The sequence below is a fragment of the Arctopsyche grandis genome, chromosome 10 (genome assembly GCF_051622035.1).
Source record: "Arctopsyche grandis isolate Sample6627 chromosome 10, ASM5162203v2, whole genome shotgun sequence".
Taxonomy (NCBI): domain Eukaryota; kingdom Metazoa; phylum Arthropoda; class Insecta; order Trichoptera; family Hydropsychidae; genus Arctopsyche; species Arctopsyche grandis.
The window spans coordinates 17,061,419-17,079,902 of record NC_135364.1 but is presented as its reverse complement, the minus strand read 5'-3'; the positions used below and the strand labels follow the sequence as shown (position 1 = coordinate 17,079,902).

Here is an 18,484-nt window from a genome sequence, read left to right as displayed (position 1 = left end):
GCACAATAATGTAAATGCATCGCTTTTCATTGCTACCAACTGACGCTACATATTTTTACTACGAGCCGCTTGTCACGTACATCGTCATTTTTTTGCAGTATTTAAATGTGTCACTTTTTTACGCATTCTACATAACACGTGGACAAATCGGATGGATGCGCTCATATCCTATACATATATTTTTATTATTGAATGCAGTGTGACCAGTGGTGTCACCCTAATGGTTTCCATGGGTTTCCTTGTAATAATGACTTGGACGAAGAGTAATAACCAACTTTCATGTAATAGTGCCTTGGACGAAAAAAAATGTATATAGTACACACATATATTTTCAAAAAAATAGGAAACCCGTTGTTCCAAAATTGGGGTGACACCACTGAGTGTGACAGCATGCTATAGACCTATTGGGACGGTTCGGTGATTATTCCGCAAAAAGCGATCTCACGCAAGTCACAAAAATCTCGATCGCGGAACATCTGGCACCCAAAAACTCCATCAATTGAAATTCATCAACGCGAAATATTGTACTAACGAGAACTCGATTCCAATTAAGCACCTAGTATAAATTTCACTTTTGTCCTTTGGAAGTATAGAAAAATTATGATTTTATTATTAATATTTTGTTTGTTTAAATTAATCATAAGTCTGTTGAAAAATTTTATAATTAACAAATATTCGTGCTTGTTTAGAATTATTCATTAATTTATTCCTAAATGTTGCAGATGTATGTAATTATGTATGTTCTGTAATAAAATATTGCAATCTAGCAAAATAATAATTTATTTTTAGTCCAGATTTAAATGAAATTCATTAAAAATGAAAAATAAAATTGTTAGCAAAGTCAAATCCCATTGTATTTCAGATTTAAATACCTTCTTAAAATAAATCAATCTAATTAGTTAATTAATTTTCAAGAAATAATATATTATTTTCTACATATACATATGAGCCGTTATATTTGAAAGTGGCGAAAGTCCAATTTTCCGTTCAACGCAAAACATTATATTTAAAGTTTTGCGAGATAATTATAAAAATAAGAAAAGTGGACTTATGCCAATTTCAATTATAACAGCTCATATGTTAATATATTATAAATCATAAAATTACACTTCTTATATTAGTCTTGTTAATAAATATATATTAAATTTTAGCACTTCTAATATACATAGTTCACTTTAATTCATTCCGTTATTCCAATGTAAACATAGTATTGAAGATATCACATATGTATGTATATTATATTTACCAACCATATTGTACAGCAACATGATGAATTGTAATTAATGTGACTAAATAATAATTTCAAATTATCCTATTTATTATGGTTCGTGAAGAAAACCACATATATATTTATGTATATACATATTACAAAGCCATTATTGAGTTTCATTATTCTCAAATCTCAGGGAATGCACTTCCGATCATATTCTTGCTTCTGTATCGGAAAGTGTGAGTTCTCAAATTGAATTTTTGGCCAGATAAAGTCAAAGGACAAGACTTATCAGGGCGAGTATAGAAACATAGAGAATACAATGCCATTTCTAACTCCGGTGATGTTCCAACAAACATTGAGTCGACAGGTTTATCGATTCCTTTCAAGTTGAAATGTAATTTCAAAATATTTCCTTTCTGAAAATATAAAAATTCATATAATCAAAACGGTAAACCTTGTTATAATATTGTTACAAAAATAATTTGAGTATCTCACGTTGCTTATATCAACTTTTTTTAAGTAACCTAAATAATTGACTTGCCGGGCATTTTCTAACGTGTGAAAATATAGCCAATTATGAAGACCTAAAATTGTATCCAAGCATTATATAATAAATTTAAAAAAATTGCTGTACTTAAAAATAAAATGTAAATTACCTGATATTTCGTTATTCTTTATTTCAGACAAAAATATATGTTCGAATCCAGAACTGCCTATTTTTCCACCTCCTCTTGAATACATATTAAACCAAGTCTGTTTCAAAAGGTCCCTTTGTTGCTTTGGATCTGGTGTGACAATACCTTTGAAAATATGCAAACATACGTATGTATACATTTATTTTATATAATACTTAATTTGTAATTTTTGAAGCATTTTAATTATACATATACCTTTCTCTTTCAAAAATGTCATCAAATGTCGCATAACTGAAGTGGCCATAACTGCATCCAAAAATACATTTTCTTCATTTTTCTCCTAAAAGAAAACTTACTGTCAATCACAAGACTTACATTAATTTGACAAGATTAATTTTTAAGTATATAAAAGCTATACCATAGCAGTAACATGTTCATTTACTGTCGTATCCTGTTCATAATTATCAAGCAATGTTCGCATTGCTGAAATTGTTGGAATATTCCAAACAGCAGAATCAATTGTGAACAAACTGAAATGTATATATGTAATTATGAATATAAATCTACAAGTAAATTGCTTGAAAATTTCTACCGATAGCTCTAAAAATATTTTGAAACTACTTCCACCATTTTTTTATCCAATCAAAATGATTTTTCAGTCAATACTGGTTCTTAATTTGAAAAATATTTTATAAAACTTTTCTAATATGTTGAAAAGTACATACATACATATGCAATACTTACGGTTCTGGAGCTAAATCATCTTTGGAAAATGACGTCGTTTTCTGTTGAGAATTCAATGTTACGAATTTCGCTGGATTGTTCACATCTTTATTTAGTAAAGCTTCACTCATATCAGACAACTCTTTATCAGATGCTATTTCTGGAGCTGCTGTAGTTTTTGCATCGCCTGGCTTTGGGGTTGTCTTTGCAGCAGTTGGGAACTGAGGTTGTGGCTTTAGTTGGGTGGGTGACGAGGGTTTTGAACCACCAGTAGGACCTTTCCCAGATGCGACAGACGCCCAGCTAGATCCCGAGTTACGTGAAGGATTTGGGTGTGATGATGGTGCAACTGCTGGGAATTGAGGTTGTGGATTCAGTTGTGTAGGTGATGATGGTCTTGAACCACCAGATGGTCCTTTACCAGAAGCAACAGACGCCCAACTAGATCCAGCATTACTCGTGGGATTCGGCTGCGGTTTTGGAGCAACCGCTGGGATTTGGGGTTGGGGCTTTAATTGAGTGGGCGATGATGGAACTCCAACGTTTCCAGTAGTTGGAATGTTGGGTTGTGAGGCACCCGAAGGACCTTTGCCAGCTGCGATAGATGCCCAGCTTGGTCCAGTGCTACTCGGAGGGTTTGGTTGAGGACCAGATTTGGGTGGAGTTGGAAATCTGTCAGCGTGAGTTACTTTCGGTCTTTCAGTTGTACTCGTGACGATTTTATCATTGTAATTTTTAATCAATTGCCTAACATTTGTGGTTGTTCCCGATGCTGATCCTGGTCCTGGGTTAGGAGCAGGAATATTTATTGGAGCTACGTTCGGTTTTGGAGGTACTTGTGGAGGAGTTCCGGGTTGGTTAGGTCTTGGTGGTTCTCCAGGTTGGTTTTGAATTCCAGATTTAGAAGTGGTAGACGAAGTCACAACGCCAAATTCATTTTTCTGTGGAAGGGGTTGAGGTTGAGTTGGAAGTTGTTTCCTGTTCTGTCCTTCGTAATTTAGGAAGTCTAAATTTAAATCCTGCAACCGCTTATCAAATCCTGAAATATAGCACAATATTGAACGTGTTTTTAGTACGAATGCTGAAGTAAGCGATAAAATTTGACCCAGATTTGACCTCTCATTTTTTAAGACATTGTATCACGAGACATATGTACATACGAGTATGTACACACAGCGTAATATTATATTTGGAATCAAATTTAAACGATAACAAAATAATTAAGAACCAAGGGGTCAAGTTCCCTTCGCCTTATTTGCCTTGAGCAGTTATCTAAATTTGTTACACGTGATTAAGTTAATGTCAAGGATGCTTTATTTGCCCATATTGTGTAATGCTAGATTAATTCATCAGATCGGTTTATAATACAATATTTATTTATTTATTTTTACATATTATATTTACCAGGAAGGTCTTACGGGTAAATCCCAATGCGCCTTCCAGGCCAATTACAAATTACAATTACAAATGCAGCATTTTTATTACAAGTCGTTGAATTACGAGACACTGAAAAACTCTCAAATTAACAAGACATCTATGAATTGTACATAAATTTTATTGTACATCAATCATACTTCAAATAGTGGTGACATAGTAGGTAGGAATGATTTTTAGCCAATTTTTTTCCGGGAACCGTTTCAACAATGAAATCAGAAAAAGATCAACTTGGAGTCACAAATCCAGGTCTGACCAACAGCATACTCTGAAAAATTCATTTTCATTCGAGGCCCGGACCCAGGGATCGAACCCGGCGCCTTTCAACGCTAAGCAGAAGCTTAACGACCGAGCTATGCTGCTGGCTATATAATATAAATAGTTAATTCCTTATTAGTACATAATTGTAACATATTGGAATTTTACAATATATTTTTAAAACCTTGAACATACTCAAATGACACATTATCATGCAGTGAGATCAAATAATTCTAAAAAACTGCAGCATTACGAGCGTCAAAGTTATCTCAAATCTGGGTCTACGTGACGATCCAGAATGTTAAATTACAGAAAACACAAATATCGGAAGGCTTTTCCTCCCGTATTCTGCGCGCGCACATTAATACGGGAGGAAAAGCCTGTTCCTCTTGTTCCTGTTGTATCCTACTCGCGCAAATTAAGTGAGCATGTACGTGAGTATGTAAGATCTTTCGATTTTCGATCTTTGCCTTCCGATATTTGCGTTTTTTGTAATTTAACATTCTGGCTCGTCACGGAGACCGCTCAAATCTATATCAGGATATCAAAAACTAGAAAGTGTGAAAATTTGCATAATTGCTGGGAGAAAGTAAGCAACATAATCAACAAATTGTACATATCCACATCTAAATTATATGCATACGGTTGTAAACGGGTTAAACGTCATAAGCAACCGATCAAAAGCTAGATCGTAATAAATTTCAATATGACTCACCGTAAACGGCATTGAAAAGCGGCAAAGCAAGCAGTAGATAAAATACTGCTTTCGCCATATTAACGATGAAATATTGATATTACAAATTACGATGAGCAAAACGTCAGACGTGCTCAAACCAAGACAATCACTCAACTACTGTGCAACCGGTCGACTGATCTTGGATACGACATTCCCAATACGAATTGACAATACAGTGTTAACTCATGAGAGGGGCATCGTACTCAAACTCCTGAATCCAAAACTATATGTATATATGTATTTGATAAATTTATCGTAATAAAAATATAAACCTAAAATCACATTACCTACTTTATGAGATTTTACATGAGATAAACTCTACCTTACAAGGTCTGTTCATACCTATCCAGCACGACCCGTATCCTGCAGGTGTCATGCAAGTGCGGATAGTATTCTTTGGTACATTATATGGACGTGTTCATACTTCATTCGCGCATGCGCATTTACGCATTCATGCGCGTCCATATATAATGTACCAAAGAATACTATCCGCACTTGCATGACACCTGCAGGATACGGGTCGTGCTGGATAGGTATGAACAGACCTATAAACGTAAACCTACGTGATGTTTAGCTTATTGACAAATCAATTACTTAATGGCTTCAATTTATTTTTAACACGTAAATTGTTACAATGTCATTACTTGCTTACGAAGACAAGGTTAACTCACACCATACCTAAGAATCGCTGTTTTTGTTATTATTTTTCTATTTCATTTTCATGTTTTAGAAAGGTCAAGGTGGACTTTTAAGTGTGCATCAACTTACAATATATTGACAATCGTTGACTGGTTTCATAAAGAGTGTTCTATTTTAAATAGTACATATGTACTTATCCTTTAAAGCAAACATTGGAAATATATTTTCATATTCATCGAAGAAAGCCAGAGTTAATTTAAATTCGTTTAGTTTTCAATATATTTAATCAATAGTAAAAAACAATATACCATACATACATATATAAACATATCAATAGATGATATTGTCGCATATATTAATGGATATATAATAAAATTACATTTTAAAAATCTACATACATATACGTATTTTAATAATTTAATAATTCCATACAATAGTTGTTGTCATTATTATGAGTACAATCTATTTTAAACTTTAATTCCTGCGTATTTCGGCTTTTCGCTAGCAACAACTGAAGCCCAACTTCTAGTTCCATGTGCGCCTTGAGGAGCGGTTCCACTGGTTTTAGGTAAAGCGGGAAAATCGCTTCCGGTCAAATTGAATTTCCCCTTTTCAGATTCCACCTGTTTTCCGATTTCAGACACACGGTCGTCATAATTCTTCGCTAATTGTTTCACTTTAGAAGCAGGTGTTGTGATGGGTTTGACTGTAGTCGTCGGAGCAGCAACGACAGCTGGTTTCGGAGGTTGTGGTTTTGGCAATTCGGGAACTGGTTGTTGAGCTGGTTTTGAAGTAGTTGGAATCAATGTAGCAACGCCTTTCTTTTGATTAGGTGGAGCTTGTGGTATTACTTTTCTATTATTGGATTCTACGTTGATGAAGTCTATGTTTGCAGTTTGCAATCGACGATCGATTCCTGCAATATTACAAAAACAACACAGAGGTTATTGCAAAAAAAGATTAATGACCCAAATATAATGTTTCGTAAATAGTATCACATTTGCCTCTCGTTGTTTTTTTTTTCTTTTTGATAAAACATGTGACCTTTCACTTGACCAGTAAACTAGAGTGTTTATCACATATTGTTTTAATTTTTATATTGATCTGTATAGTGAATAGCACAGTACATATTAATATTTTACGAAAATATAAATTATTGTGTAGTTATATTATTTAAATGCTTTTTTGGGTAGTACAGTATCAATTAATTTAGCATTTTAATGACCGTTTACTTTGAGGATCAACAATTAATATTTATGATTAAAATAATTTTGAACTTACCGCATGCCACGTTGACAAATACGAATAGTGAAAATATCACTAGTGCAGTTTTCATCTTTAAATTTGCAAATTAAACAACGACTGCTTTGCAAACGACTGCTGCTCGACAACACTACAGCAACTACTCAGTTTCGCGATTTGATTCAATCCCCACTTCCAAGAATTGTATTCGTCAAAAGTGCTAACGAAAAGCGTATATATTCAGTTTCACTGATAATGCATTAATCAACTTGTGTTACAATTTTGTTCATGTTTTTTTTTGTATTTATATTAGTCGAAGTTTTTTTCCTTATTTTCAAAAATAATAGATGATAAAACAAATCTAGAAAAATGTATTAAAATACAAATTATCATTATTGAAGTTGAAAGTCAAGCCAAAATTTTCAACAAGTCGAGTATGTATTTACATTTTGCTGCGAAACTTTATAAAAATAAATATTTTACTTTCTCTCAATGAACACGATTAATAAAAAAATGCATCGTATCAAGACGACGTTAAATAAAAATTTTCATCAATTTTATTACAACAATCGTAATTTTTTTGTAATCAAAACATTAATCAAATTTTGAAATATGTACTGGAAAAAATACAAATATAATCGCCAAAAATAGCACATACATACATATGTCCATAGAAATTTCATTCCCAATTGATTCCAAATTATCTCAGTTAATATTATAAACAAGCTAACGAGTAAAACACTTCAAATACATATTAGGATTATAATACCCCGAATATGTTTTTTTTATATAAGTACTTAAACATTATTTCTAAAATGTTCTATTAAAAGTAATATTATGCAATCGATTTCATTCGGTTCGATGATTATTATGCACAAAGCGATTCCACACACATCACTAAAATCTCGATTACGAAACATCTGGCACCCGAAAATTCCATTCATCGAGAGTTAATCACGCGAACTATCATACTGTTACGTATACTAAAAAGAGCCGCCGAGTAGCATCCCAGAGACTGTGTGACCGTTATAATTGGTTTCAAGGATTATATCTAGACTCTAAGTGCATGTAGGCTAAACAATGGCTGTTATTGGTCCCTTCTCAGAAGTGACCGATACCTTGGTACCGTGGGACCAAATGTCGTGAGAATACATATTCGAGTACGTGACCATAACAATAGGTAAACAAATCAGACGTCGAAGATGTCCTGAGAGACCTGCCCCCTATAAGGCGGTACTTAGGCGATATCAAGACATTCTGGAATGAGCACTGCCAGTGTGTGTATCTCCTTAATCACCAATAAATGCTGTGACACGACTTTGCCCTTTTACTTCGATCCTCCACCCACCCCTACGCAACAATACTAACGAGAACTCGGGTGCCAGATATTCCGTATTCGCGATTTTCGTGGCAACGATTGTCGTGTGCGCGATCGCAATGTGCGAAATAATCCTTTTACCTGTAAATACATACGTACGTATGAACATACTGCTTTTTGTCTGATCTGCAACCAAATTTGAAATGGAAAAATCTTTATAAAAACCATAAATATTAAACTCAAATCCAATAATTTTTTAGAATGTTTGAAAATATATAGAATCTGATCCTGCTCGACTCTCTAAATATTGATTATTTTTCTATTTGGCCCTCGTATTAAAAGGTTTGTAAGACTGATCCATACAAGAACCCTTTTTTATTGATTTCCAATATTTTTTAAGATTATGGTTCATAAGTATATCAACGACGACCACTGTCAGTTGAACTGTCATGGCAACACTTATTTGTTTATATTTATAAAATGAACTTTAAACGAGTTCGTGCAAACATAGAAATAATCATATGCTTTTTTGTATGGATGTTGACCGTGTTTATCAGTCTGTATAGTCTATACGAGTTTAGTAAAAGTAAATCAACAATATATTGATTTGTTTTCATTCATGATATGTATACTTAACCTAAAAATAACACTAAATATTGCTATTCTTTAATTTTTAAATATCAAATTGTTTTAAAATCGTTATTATAATGCAATATTTAATTTGTTATAATTGCAGATATCGATACAGAGATTTTATCAGAAAATGTTTCCCCTGGCTGGTACAGCCTCGGCAGACTCAAAGATACATCCGACTACGAATGGAACTATTGGAAAAGTTTCGCAATTAGTTTACTACCGTGGCTTTTCATACATGGAAGTGTTGCCGAACTTTTGAGGCAGAATAAATGCTCATATTTACACTTGTGGTATTGTACAATATCTTCCATATTCATCGCATACAACTTTGGCTCTGTGACACTATTGATCATGCTATCGCAACCAGTGATCTATTGGTGTGTGCTAATCTGCAGAGGCACCATCGGAAGCATATGGATATGCAGCTTTGTATGCTTGCTGATGATAAACATAATGAAGAACTTGTACGACATGAATAGTTATCATTTTTTAATGTTGACTAAATTCAATAACGAAAAATTTTATATGGTGTTGGTGGCATTGTCTTGGATTCAACTGCGATGTATCAGCGTCAGTCTGGAGAGCATAGCCGACACTAAAAACGACCAAAATTATCGATCTGTTCGATTCAGAATATCGATTCATAAGTATCGGATCATTCACATGCTAAGTTATAGTTTGTATTTGCCGTTGCTGTTTTTGGGACCTCTGATATTATATAAAGATTTTCAGAAATCATTCAACGTTCCAACCTCTCCATTTAAAAGGCGATTGTTTAATTTGATTGCAAATCTATCCAGATATCTAACATGGTTATCGTTCATCGAATTCTGCCTACACTTTGTGTATTTCAACGCTCTACAATACGATCTGAAGGTTTGAATTTATATTTGGGTGACTTAGAGCTGACTGGCTCATTTCAGAGCTGGAAAATAAGCTGTATAAACAACAGCATTTGAGCAGAGCTTTCTAATGTATTGCTTCAATTCATCCCTGATAGCAAAAAAGCTTTCAGAAATGACCCCGTTGGCTCTTTAACACTCTATATTTGGATCCACTCGTATACTACATACATATATTCATCAACGAGCACATCACGAATGTATCAATTATTATCAACAGATCATTGAAATGATGCCGGGATGGTGTTTTTATGGCGGTGGCTTATGGATGGGTCTATACTTCTATTTTAAATATCTCATAACATATGGCTTCACCGGGTCATTGACCGCTTTCGACGACATTGCACCGGAGACTCCTCCAAGATGCATTTTGAGGGTTCATTTATACTCACAAATGTGGAAATACTTTGACGTAGGCCTTCATAAATTCCTTTTAAGGTATGGAACATAAACAAAACCATCATACAATTAAGATTTAATCTTTTACCAATTTTATACATTACAATTTTAGATACATATACAAACCTATACTATCGCAACTGGACGAAGAAGATGTCAACAAAAAAGACTCAGTGTTTTTATTGGCGGTCAAGTGTCTGGCGTCGTTGCTATGCTTCATATTTGTCTTTCTTTGGCATGGATTGCAATACTTTATATTTTTATGGTCAATGCTCAATTACTTGGGAATTGTTCTAGAAAGCATTGCTAAAACCATATCTGAGACTAAAACATGCAAGAGATTAACGTCGAAAATCTTCCACACAAAATTAGCAATGCAACGATTCTATGCCGCGTTATGTACACCCGTCTTGATGGTTTCAGCACTTTCCAATTTTTACTTTTTTGGAGGTATGGAAGTAGGAGATGCGTTTGTGATCAGGTTTTTAAATCAATCTGCTGAAAGCTTCGCACTAATGTGTTTCTGTTTATACTGCTCTTGTCGAGTGTCTCAATATTGTGCCAGATTCAATGCAAGATCGATAAAAATGTATTGATGTCACAAATACGAATGTGTACATGAATCAAATAATCTATAGTTGAAATGAGATTGATTTATTTATTTACACAGTAAGAATTTTGAAAATATTAGGCTCTTTCTGCAATAAATATCCATGAACGTGAAGAGCATCGATCAAAGTAGCCGAATCTCCGCCTAAATTGTGAGCTCTATGCAAACTGCATAATTCTGCTCTTGTGAAAATACTCTTGCCAGATTTTGACGCTCGTTGTGTCAGAATTCCAATGAATTTTTTTACCTAAAATATAACATAATATAAAATACATATATGGAGGCGAATTGATAATCAAGTACATATATTCAAGTTGTATTTTTATCTAACTGTTATTTAAAATGAAATGTCAATTCAGCGCAATTGCCTTTTTATATTGAAATATAAGTGACCGAAGCTTTAAAATAATTGTAAGATGAAAAAATTTACATCCTCATTCATATAATTGACTGCTATATTGCCATGATACTTTTATAAAAAAAAAATAAAACCAACCACATATTTTAATTTATTAATACCTGATTTCTAGCGCTCATTCCTGAACCGTGCACCGATCTTGTCATTTGTATATTACCAAGTTCATCGAAGAGTGTATCCTTCAAACTGTGTTCCATGATATTAACGACGTCCTCGGCGTCTTCCAAAGTAGCTTCTTCTCTGAGATTAACCCTTGCTCGAGCCTATAAAGTATTCCGTTATAATATATTATAATAGCATTTATAAATAGAGTAATGAGAGTTTACTTGTGTAAGACGTATGCAAGCTTCAAGCTGTCTAGTAGTGACTGGTGGACCATTTGTCGAAGATTGCTGTGTACTGCGTAGCCTCAAGAAGAATTCTTTGAGAACTTTTGAAGCTTCTTCGCTCAACGTAGGATGAACGTATTTTCTAGAGTATGCTATGTATTTTCTAAGCAGTACTAGTGGTAATGGATGAAAGTCTTGACCTTCTTGTAATTTTAACCTATCACTAAATATTTGCATAAAATTTTATCACTTTCTGTTCTCCATTTAAATATGAACAATTGATAATTAACTCACCTAAGATTCCGATTATTCTTTCTTATCATAGGACGTGACTTGTAAACATGAGATTCATTTAAATTGATTGATTTTTCACCCATATGTAAACCCAAAACATGATTGGACAACAAAGCATCCATGTGCTGTAAAATAATATGTTTGTTAAATGATAAGTTTTATATTTTGTAACGAAAATTGAAGGAGGCATAACAACAACTTCTAATTTAAATTCAAAAGAACTTTACAGCCACTCTTTAGATATCGAATTATTTAGATAAGAACCTCATCAGGACGATCTAGCAATATAAAAACAAGATCAAATCTGGACAGCAATGCTGCACTCATACGTAGATTTTCAGATACCGTTTTTGACCTAAAATATAATAGTATTATTATAAATCTTCTTAAATAACGCAATCATAGAAGTAGAATGCATAGAATCGCTCTCAGCCTCCAAAAATGTTGCTACAAAAACTCTGCGCGGCAGAGTTTGTTCATTGTTTGCTAAACTTCGGTCTCTCTTTCTCTTGTCTCTCTTCTGACTTTCCGTCTCTCTTCGACGGCTCGCTTCTAGACGATACTTTTGTTAACAATGACCATTCTATGCATTCTACTTCTATAAACGCAATAGATAAATTTAAACAACCTATCATAGTGTCCTTGGGCAGGATTTGCAGCCGCTAGAATAGTCGGAGCTGCAGCTAAACGACACACAACTCCACCTCGAGCTACACTGACCGTTCCTTGTTCCATAGCTTCTAGCAAAGCACCTTGACCTGAGCCACCTAACTTGTCCAATTCATCCACACTGCAAATACCACGGTCAGCCAATACTAAAGAACCTGCTTCTAGTGTAAATCCAGCACCTTCAGAACGGGTCAAGGACACTGTTAAACCGCTTGCAGTGCAGGCATTTCCACATACGTATACGCCTCTAGGAGCAGCAAGAGTGGCTGCTTGTAACAATTGGGATTTTCCAAGTCCGGGATCTCCGACGACTAATAAATGAGGATTGCATCTTGATCCATTTTCGATTTCCGTTCCGCCCATGAGCCCCAGAATGAATCCAGCTTTCAAAATTTCGTGACCAAATATCGACGGACATAAAGATTGCACCAAGAGTTGAAATACATTATCCGAGCTGTGAATTTCCTATTGTAATAAAATACTTTAAATTGAATTATTATTAACATGATATTTTTTAAAAGATGTAAAAATTATACTTGAATTGCATAATAGTCTTTTAGTGTGAACGTAAGTGTTGGATGATTTAGAGTTCTTTGGTTATGAACTGCAACGGCTTCAATGTAAAGTTGCATCAAACGAGCCCCTTTCCTATTGTCGTCTTTTTGTTCACCTCTCACCTACAAATGTAATTTTAAATATAAAAAAATTCATTAAAACATATATAAACTTATAGCAAAGCTCACCTGAACGATTCCAGTGACTGAAATCAAATCTCCTGGACTAGCTATGCCGACAAGATCACTGACAAATTCAACTTCAACACTCTTCGGAATAGAGCCTGCCACTCCCTAAATTACATGCACTTATATAATGCGTAATGATACACACTTTACTGAACAAAAAAATGCAAAACGTTTAATATAACCTGTGCTTGGGTTTCTTGAACTTTAGCAACTTGAAAATCTACTGTGATCGTAAACGGAGAAGATTGTAATGCTTCAAATTTGCCAAAAGCACGACATGATGGGCAAGAAGCTGGTACTATAAGAAAATTAAATAATGGTTCAACAGATGTGTTGTGAAGTCTTTAAGCAATAGTTCAAAAATGTTGAAATGAACTTCGAACAAATCAGAGCAACACTATGTTACTAAGTTCTTGTATTCCTATAATAAATTTACAGCACAGACAAATAATCTAATATGATATACTTATGTATAGTACCAGTGTATACTCCTTGTGGTTGAATCAGTGCTTGAGTACCCCGACAAGAAGAGCATTCAAACGCCATCGATTTACATATGAGACCTGGACTTCCGACTCTGATAACAGTTCCCCTGATCGTCACTAGCTTTTCTATAAAACTTCAAATGTTTAAAATTGCAAAATTCGAATGAAAAATTGAACGCAGAACAAAAAAGTCATACTGTAATAGCTCATTTTCAAATTGGCCAATGGCAAAATTATGTCGTGATTCATCGGTCTCACTGAAACTTTTTCCTCAGCGCTGAACGTCTGCAAAAGTGTTTAAATTACGACAAGATTAAATGAACGTATAAAATTACAGCATTACCTCATAGACGGCCAATCCCATACAATCGAGAGTGAAACGTGGCTCGTTGGTGATTTCTTCGCTGAACGTCGGCCACGAAGTAGTGAATTCTTCATCGCTGATTATATGTTTTAAATCAATGTACAAATAATTTTTCAACATCGATGTAAGATCAAACGTTGATTTGTATTTTTGTATATATCCTTCTACGGCTTTAACCTTACGTTCAGTATCAGAACCTTCTTTATACTCTACGAATGATATAATTTTTATAAGTGTATTCATATTTGTAAATAAATCTTTGTGTTTTTAAGTAGTCATTAAAAGGAAAAACCTTCTGAATGATATAGCTTCCATCCTTTGTATGGTCCAGTAACTTCTGGAGCAGCATCAACAGTAGACATTCTTATCACATTAGGTCTTTTATTTATCCCACGGCTATTTGTTGAATTTCTTCCGCGATTATATTGGTGCCATTTTTTACCTCTATATGATTTATTTCCATTGTGATTCATATTAATATATTTAAATCTAAAATAATTGTAATTTAAACAAATGAGTTGTATTTTATTGGAAGTGTCAAATAATGACAATGAGTATTGACAGATGAGTTGCGTTGCCGCCACTATCACTACTGCCAACTTAACATATTATCACTGCTGCCACCATATAATTTACGATGAAAAACTAAGTAAAACCTTGTAAAAATATGCCGAAGGACAAATCAGTTCGAGGCCATTTCTCTTTTACTTAAGGTGACCAGGTTTTGAAAATGTCAAAGGAGGACACTTTGGTAAAAATGAATATAAAAAAATTATTTAGTAACATTGTTTTTTGATCATATCGTTGATTTATTAAAATGTTAATTATGTTACTTTACAATATTTATCATGATGTTAATTTATAATACTCAACAATATTGATCGTTTCTTTGTATTGAGTAAATCTTCATTTTTCTTCAACAACTTCAGGAACAATATGCAATCTAGGTTTATATTACATTTAACTATAATCATTGTTGCCAATTTTTCAACTGCTTGTCTGGATTTTTCATTTGTCCAGATATCATTGCAAGTGGCAAATCTTCCAATTTATTTAAATGAGTAATTACGTATAAACCTTTTAGGTATGACTTAAAAGGTTCGTTTACTTTTCCCGTTTACCAAATTTGATTAAATGAGGACAAGGTTTCCAAAAGGAGGACGTCTGGTCACTTTATTTTACTAGACCGTAGCGTAGTCGGAAATTAGCTGTTAATTAAATTCAAATAATCAGCTGAATTTTATATCGCAATATTTACCTACATAGAAAATTATGTTCTAGCCCCATTATTGATTGAAGCGCCGTTCTCAATAAAATTTAATATCCTCAATGTTTTTATTCTTTATTTGGTTTTAAATAAAATTGCTTCTTTCAATAGTGAGTGCACATTCATCTACCTCGTTCCACCAGCTTCCAACTTTTTCGGTGTATTTCGTCGTAAGTTTGTATTACAAACAAAACAAATGCATATACGAAAATTTTTTACATTGTGAAATACATACTTACATATTTTTCGAGATAAACATTAACTATTGTAACGTGGGAACATGAGAGAGAGTATCCATTGTGTAAGTGCATTCGTGGCTGAACAATCGAGACCCCGAATTAAGGTCTGTTCATACCTAGTCAGCACGTACCGACTTCAGCAGGTATCCGGCCGTACGAAAAGTATTCTTTGGTACATTTTGTATGGGTATATTCATACCAACCGTCACGTTTACGCCACGGCAGGTTTACAGCAGTACCCGACATTTCCTGTTCATACCTTACAGCAACATCCGTCAACGTATCGTATCCGTTTTTTTGGCCATCGTGGAAATATACACGCGACTTACGTGCCATGAGTCTGCCGCTTTGCTGTTTTGGACCAATTATCGATAGTGACAGTTGACAGCTGTTCAATCTTTCGACATGGTTTTGGCGCAAATATTTAAAAAAAAATTAAATTTTTTACGGAAATATTTAAAAAAATTTTGTCCATCATCCACAAGCTCCTTATACAGTGTCCAAAACTCTCCTTCGATTTTTCTATTTTTTAACATGGGATGCACATCAAAACGCCTCCGTGCTTTTTTTATTGCCTTCTTGAGCTTCTTCTTCCAACAACAGCGCGATTATACATAATTTTTCGTTCGATAAACGTCGAAACATTTTTGCTGACTTGTACTCTGACGCGTAGCTACGGATGCACGTGTATGCATTCATATTGCAAGTACTCGACAATACTACGTAAGCAATATTGCGCCGTATTGTCATGGCCTCTAATGTATAAGTAAGCCGATTTTGCCTTGCACTCGGCCAAATTGCTGTAAACGTGACGTGACCGCGACGTGTAGGTAGATATGAATAGAAATGTAGTAAAATGACATATTTGAAACGGAGTCGTGCTGTGCTGTTAAGTATGAACAGACCTTTAGGCTAACGGAAATCAGTAAGTGCCCGAACAAAGGATACGCCAGAGTTCTCATATACCTGGGCGAGTGCGTGGGTAAACAATAGGCTCACCCGGTGGCCCTTATGGCATTAACTCTCGAGTTGATGAAGACTCGAAAAATGAACTCGTACCAGAAGAACATCTTAAGTTGGAAAATAAAAAAAAACACGTGTATGCGTGAGATTTACTCATACACGCATCTACCCCACTCCTAATCTTAGAGCTTGTACAGACTCAGTCGTTTTATTATTTTTCGAGTCTTCATCAACTTGTGCCTAAGGTGGACCAAGACTCGCCATTGCAGACCTTTAACTGCCTAGACAATACACATTAATTGATCAAAAAAGCTGTGCTGTGCAACTTGTACGTTATAAGGAGGCACACACGATAGATCAGAGTATTCTGGAGTGAGCGGTGGTTCCGTGTGACCCACGGGGATCGTCGAATAAATTCTGTGAAGCCACTTTGGCCTTTCATTTAGATTCTGAACCCACCCCTACCAAAAATGAAAAATTAAATTATTATGTAGACAATTGGCCGACAATTTCAATAGAGTAATTATTTCCAAAAACGCATTTATAACTTTTTGAAAAAATTGATTTTGCGCTGAGTTGTCAGCGCTAAATTGACGTGCGCTGAGTTGTCGGGATGCCTATTTATACATATACAATATATGTATTTTCTTTTAGGACAATAAAAAAATTCAAACAAAAGTCTACGGTTTAATAATATACTTTACTGGAATTATAAATTAATATAAAATCATCTGATTAACGTAAGCAAAACATAGTCTCCATTTATTTATTTTCCTTTTTACTAATATGAAAAATTAAATATACATTTCATTTATGTATCCATATAATTTATTATCATCATCATCATATATGTGTATATATATGTATATATATATATATATATATATATATATATATATATATATATATATATATATATATATATATATATATATATATATTAAATCACAATACAATGCGTTTAAACGATTAGTTATGCACGAAAACTTACGATGAATCGTTGTCAAGTGTCTTTTAAAATCATTTTTACACATCAGATTTCATATTATGCATTAGAGTAAAAAAAAATCATCATTTTTTTCATCATTGTTACATTTATCATTTTTTACTCTCTTTCACATCGAAAATAGAGTACAAAGTAGAATTTCATCCATAGAAAGATACATGTGTAAATATTATGCAGAACTTGCACGTTCACACGTACACACACACACACACACAGACACACATGTAATATATGTAATAGCGCACGCACATTTGATTTCGAATAGAAATGGCAAATATTATATTAAGATACAGGTGCACCCGCTGACATACACAGACTAAGTATTAACTATCGGTACGCACAATACATTCCCTTGCAATGAATGCACTGATACTTAATACAAAATTAACCAAAACCACCACATACGAACAATCAGTAAAGTCAAAATAATATCATCAAAGTAATTGTCATTTAATATTGACGCAAATGTATCTTTTCTGTTAGTAACTAATAAATAACGAACATTTCGATATTGTCACAAACGGAATCAAAATGTATCTAAGGTTAAAACGTTCAAAAAGCAATATTTTTACCTGATTATCGGACAATGGACAAAACGTATTACCGATGTATTAATAAAAATACATGGTATGATATGAAATATGAACTTGTTCGATTAAATTTCATTAAATATACACCACAACGAATGGACGTGTCAAAATTGAACAGTTTGCTGTTTCAAACATTAAACATTAAACATAAATTTACCTTGACTAGAGATAATAAAAAAAAATCTCCATATAATTTAAATTGGACAAGTTTGACACATTAAATATAAATTTTCAATTTACTTAAAATGACATGTATGTATATATATATGTATATATATATATATATATATATATATATATATATATATATATATATATATATATATATATATATATATATATATGTACTATATGTAAGTAAATGTGTAATGA

The 18,484-nt window shown here is 33.6% G+C and overlaps 4 protein-coding genes across 4 annotated transcripts; 1 reads left to right on the top strand and 3 right to left on the bottom strand.

Annotated features, from left to right (window-relative positions):
- Positions 1-763: 763 nt before the first annotated feature.
- LOC143918471 (uncharacterized) lies at positions 764-5,204 on the bottom strand. The gene is made up of 7 exons (XM_077440433.1): positions 4,979-5,204; positions 2,593-3,610; positions 2,267-2,378; positions 2,104-2,188; positions 1,870-2,013; positions 1,709-1,797; positions 764-1,629 (listed from the first exon to the last, which is right to left on the bottom strand). Exons 1-7 carry the CDS (start codon positions 5,034-5,036, stop codon positions 1,396-1,398), a joined length of 1,740 nt encoding a protein of 579 aa, XP_077296559.1. The 5' UTR covers positions 5,037-5,204; the 3' UTR covers positions 764-1,395.
- Positions 5,205-5,677: 473 nt separating this feature from the next.
- LOC143918470 (uncharacterized) lies at positions 5,678-7,158 on the bottom strand. The gene is made up of 2 exons (XM_077440432.1): positions 6,920-7,158; positions 5,678-6,554 (listed from the first exon to the last, which is right to left on the bottom strand). Exons 1-2 carry the CDS (start codon positions 6,972-6,974, stop codon positions 6,106-6,108), a joined length of 504 nt encoding a protein of 167 aa, XP_077296558.1. The 5' UTR covers positions 6,975-7,158; the 3' UTR covers positions 5,678-6,105.
- A 1,459-nt stretch (positions 7,159-8,617) lies between these two features.
- On the top strand, positions 8,618-11,255 carry rasp (protein-cysteine N-palmitoyltransferase Rasp). The gene is made up of 4 exons (XM_077440431.1): positions 8,618-8,784; positions 8,935-9,710; positions 9,957-10,174; positions 10,248-11,255. Exons 1-4 carry the CDS (start codon positions 8,679-8,681, stop codon positions 10,729-10,731), a joined length of 1,584 nt encoding a protein of 527 aa, XP_077296557.1. The 5' UTR covers positions 8,618-8,678; the 3' UTR covers positions 10,732-11,255.
- On the bottom strand, positions 10,775-14,663 carry LOC143918468 (DNA helicase MCM8-like). The gene is made up of 13 exons (XM_077440429.1): positions 14,340-14,663; positions 14,027-14,256; positions 13,881-13,968; positions 13,678-13,809; positions 13,381-13,496; positions 13,199-13,303; positions 12,992-13,132; positions 12,415-12,920; positions 12,051-12,141; positions 11,787-11,911; positions 11,490-11,715; positions 11,265-11,426; positions 10,775-10,992 (listed from the first exon to the last, which is right to left on the bottom strand). Exons 1-13 carry the CDS (start codon positions 14,518-14,520, stop codon positions 10,798-10,800), a joined length of 2,298 nt encoding a protein of 765 aa, XP_077296555.1. The 5' UTR covers positions 14,521-14,663; the 3' UTR covers positions 10,775-10,797.
- Positions 14,664-18,484: the final 3,821 nt, after the last annotated feature.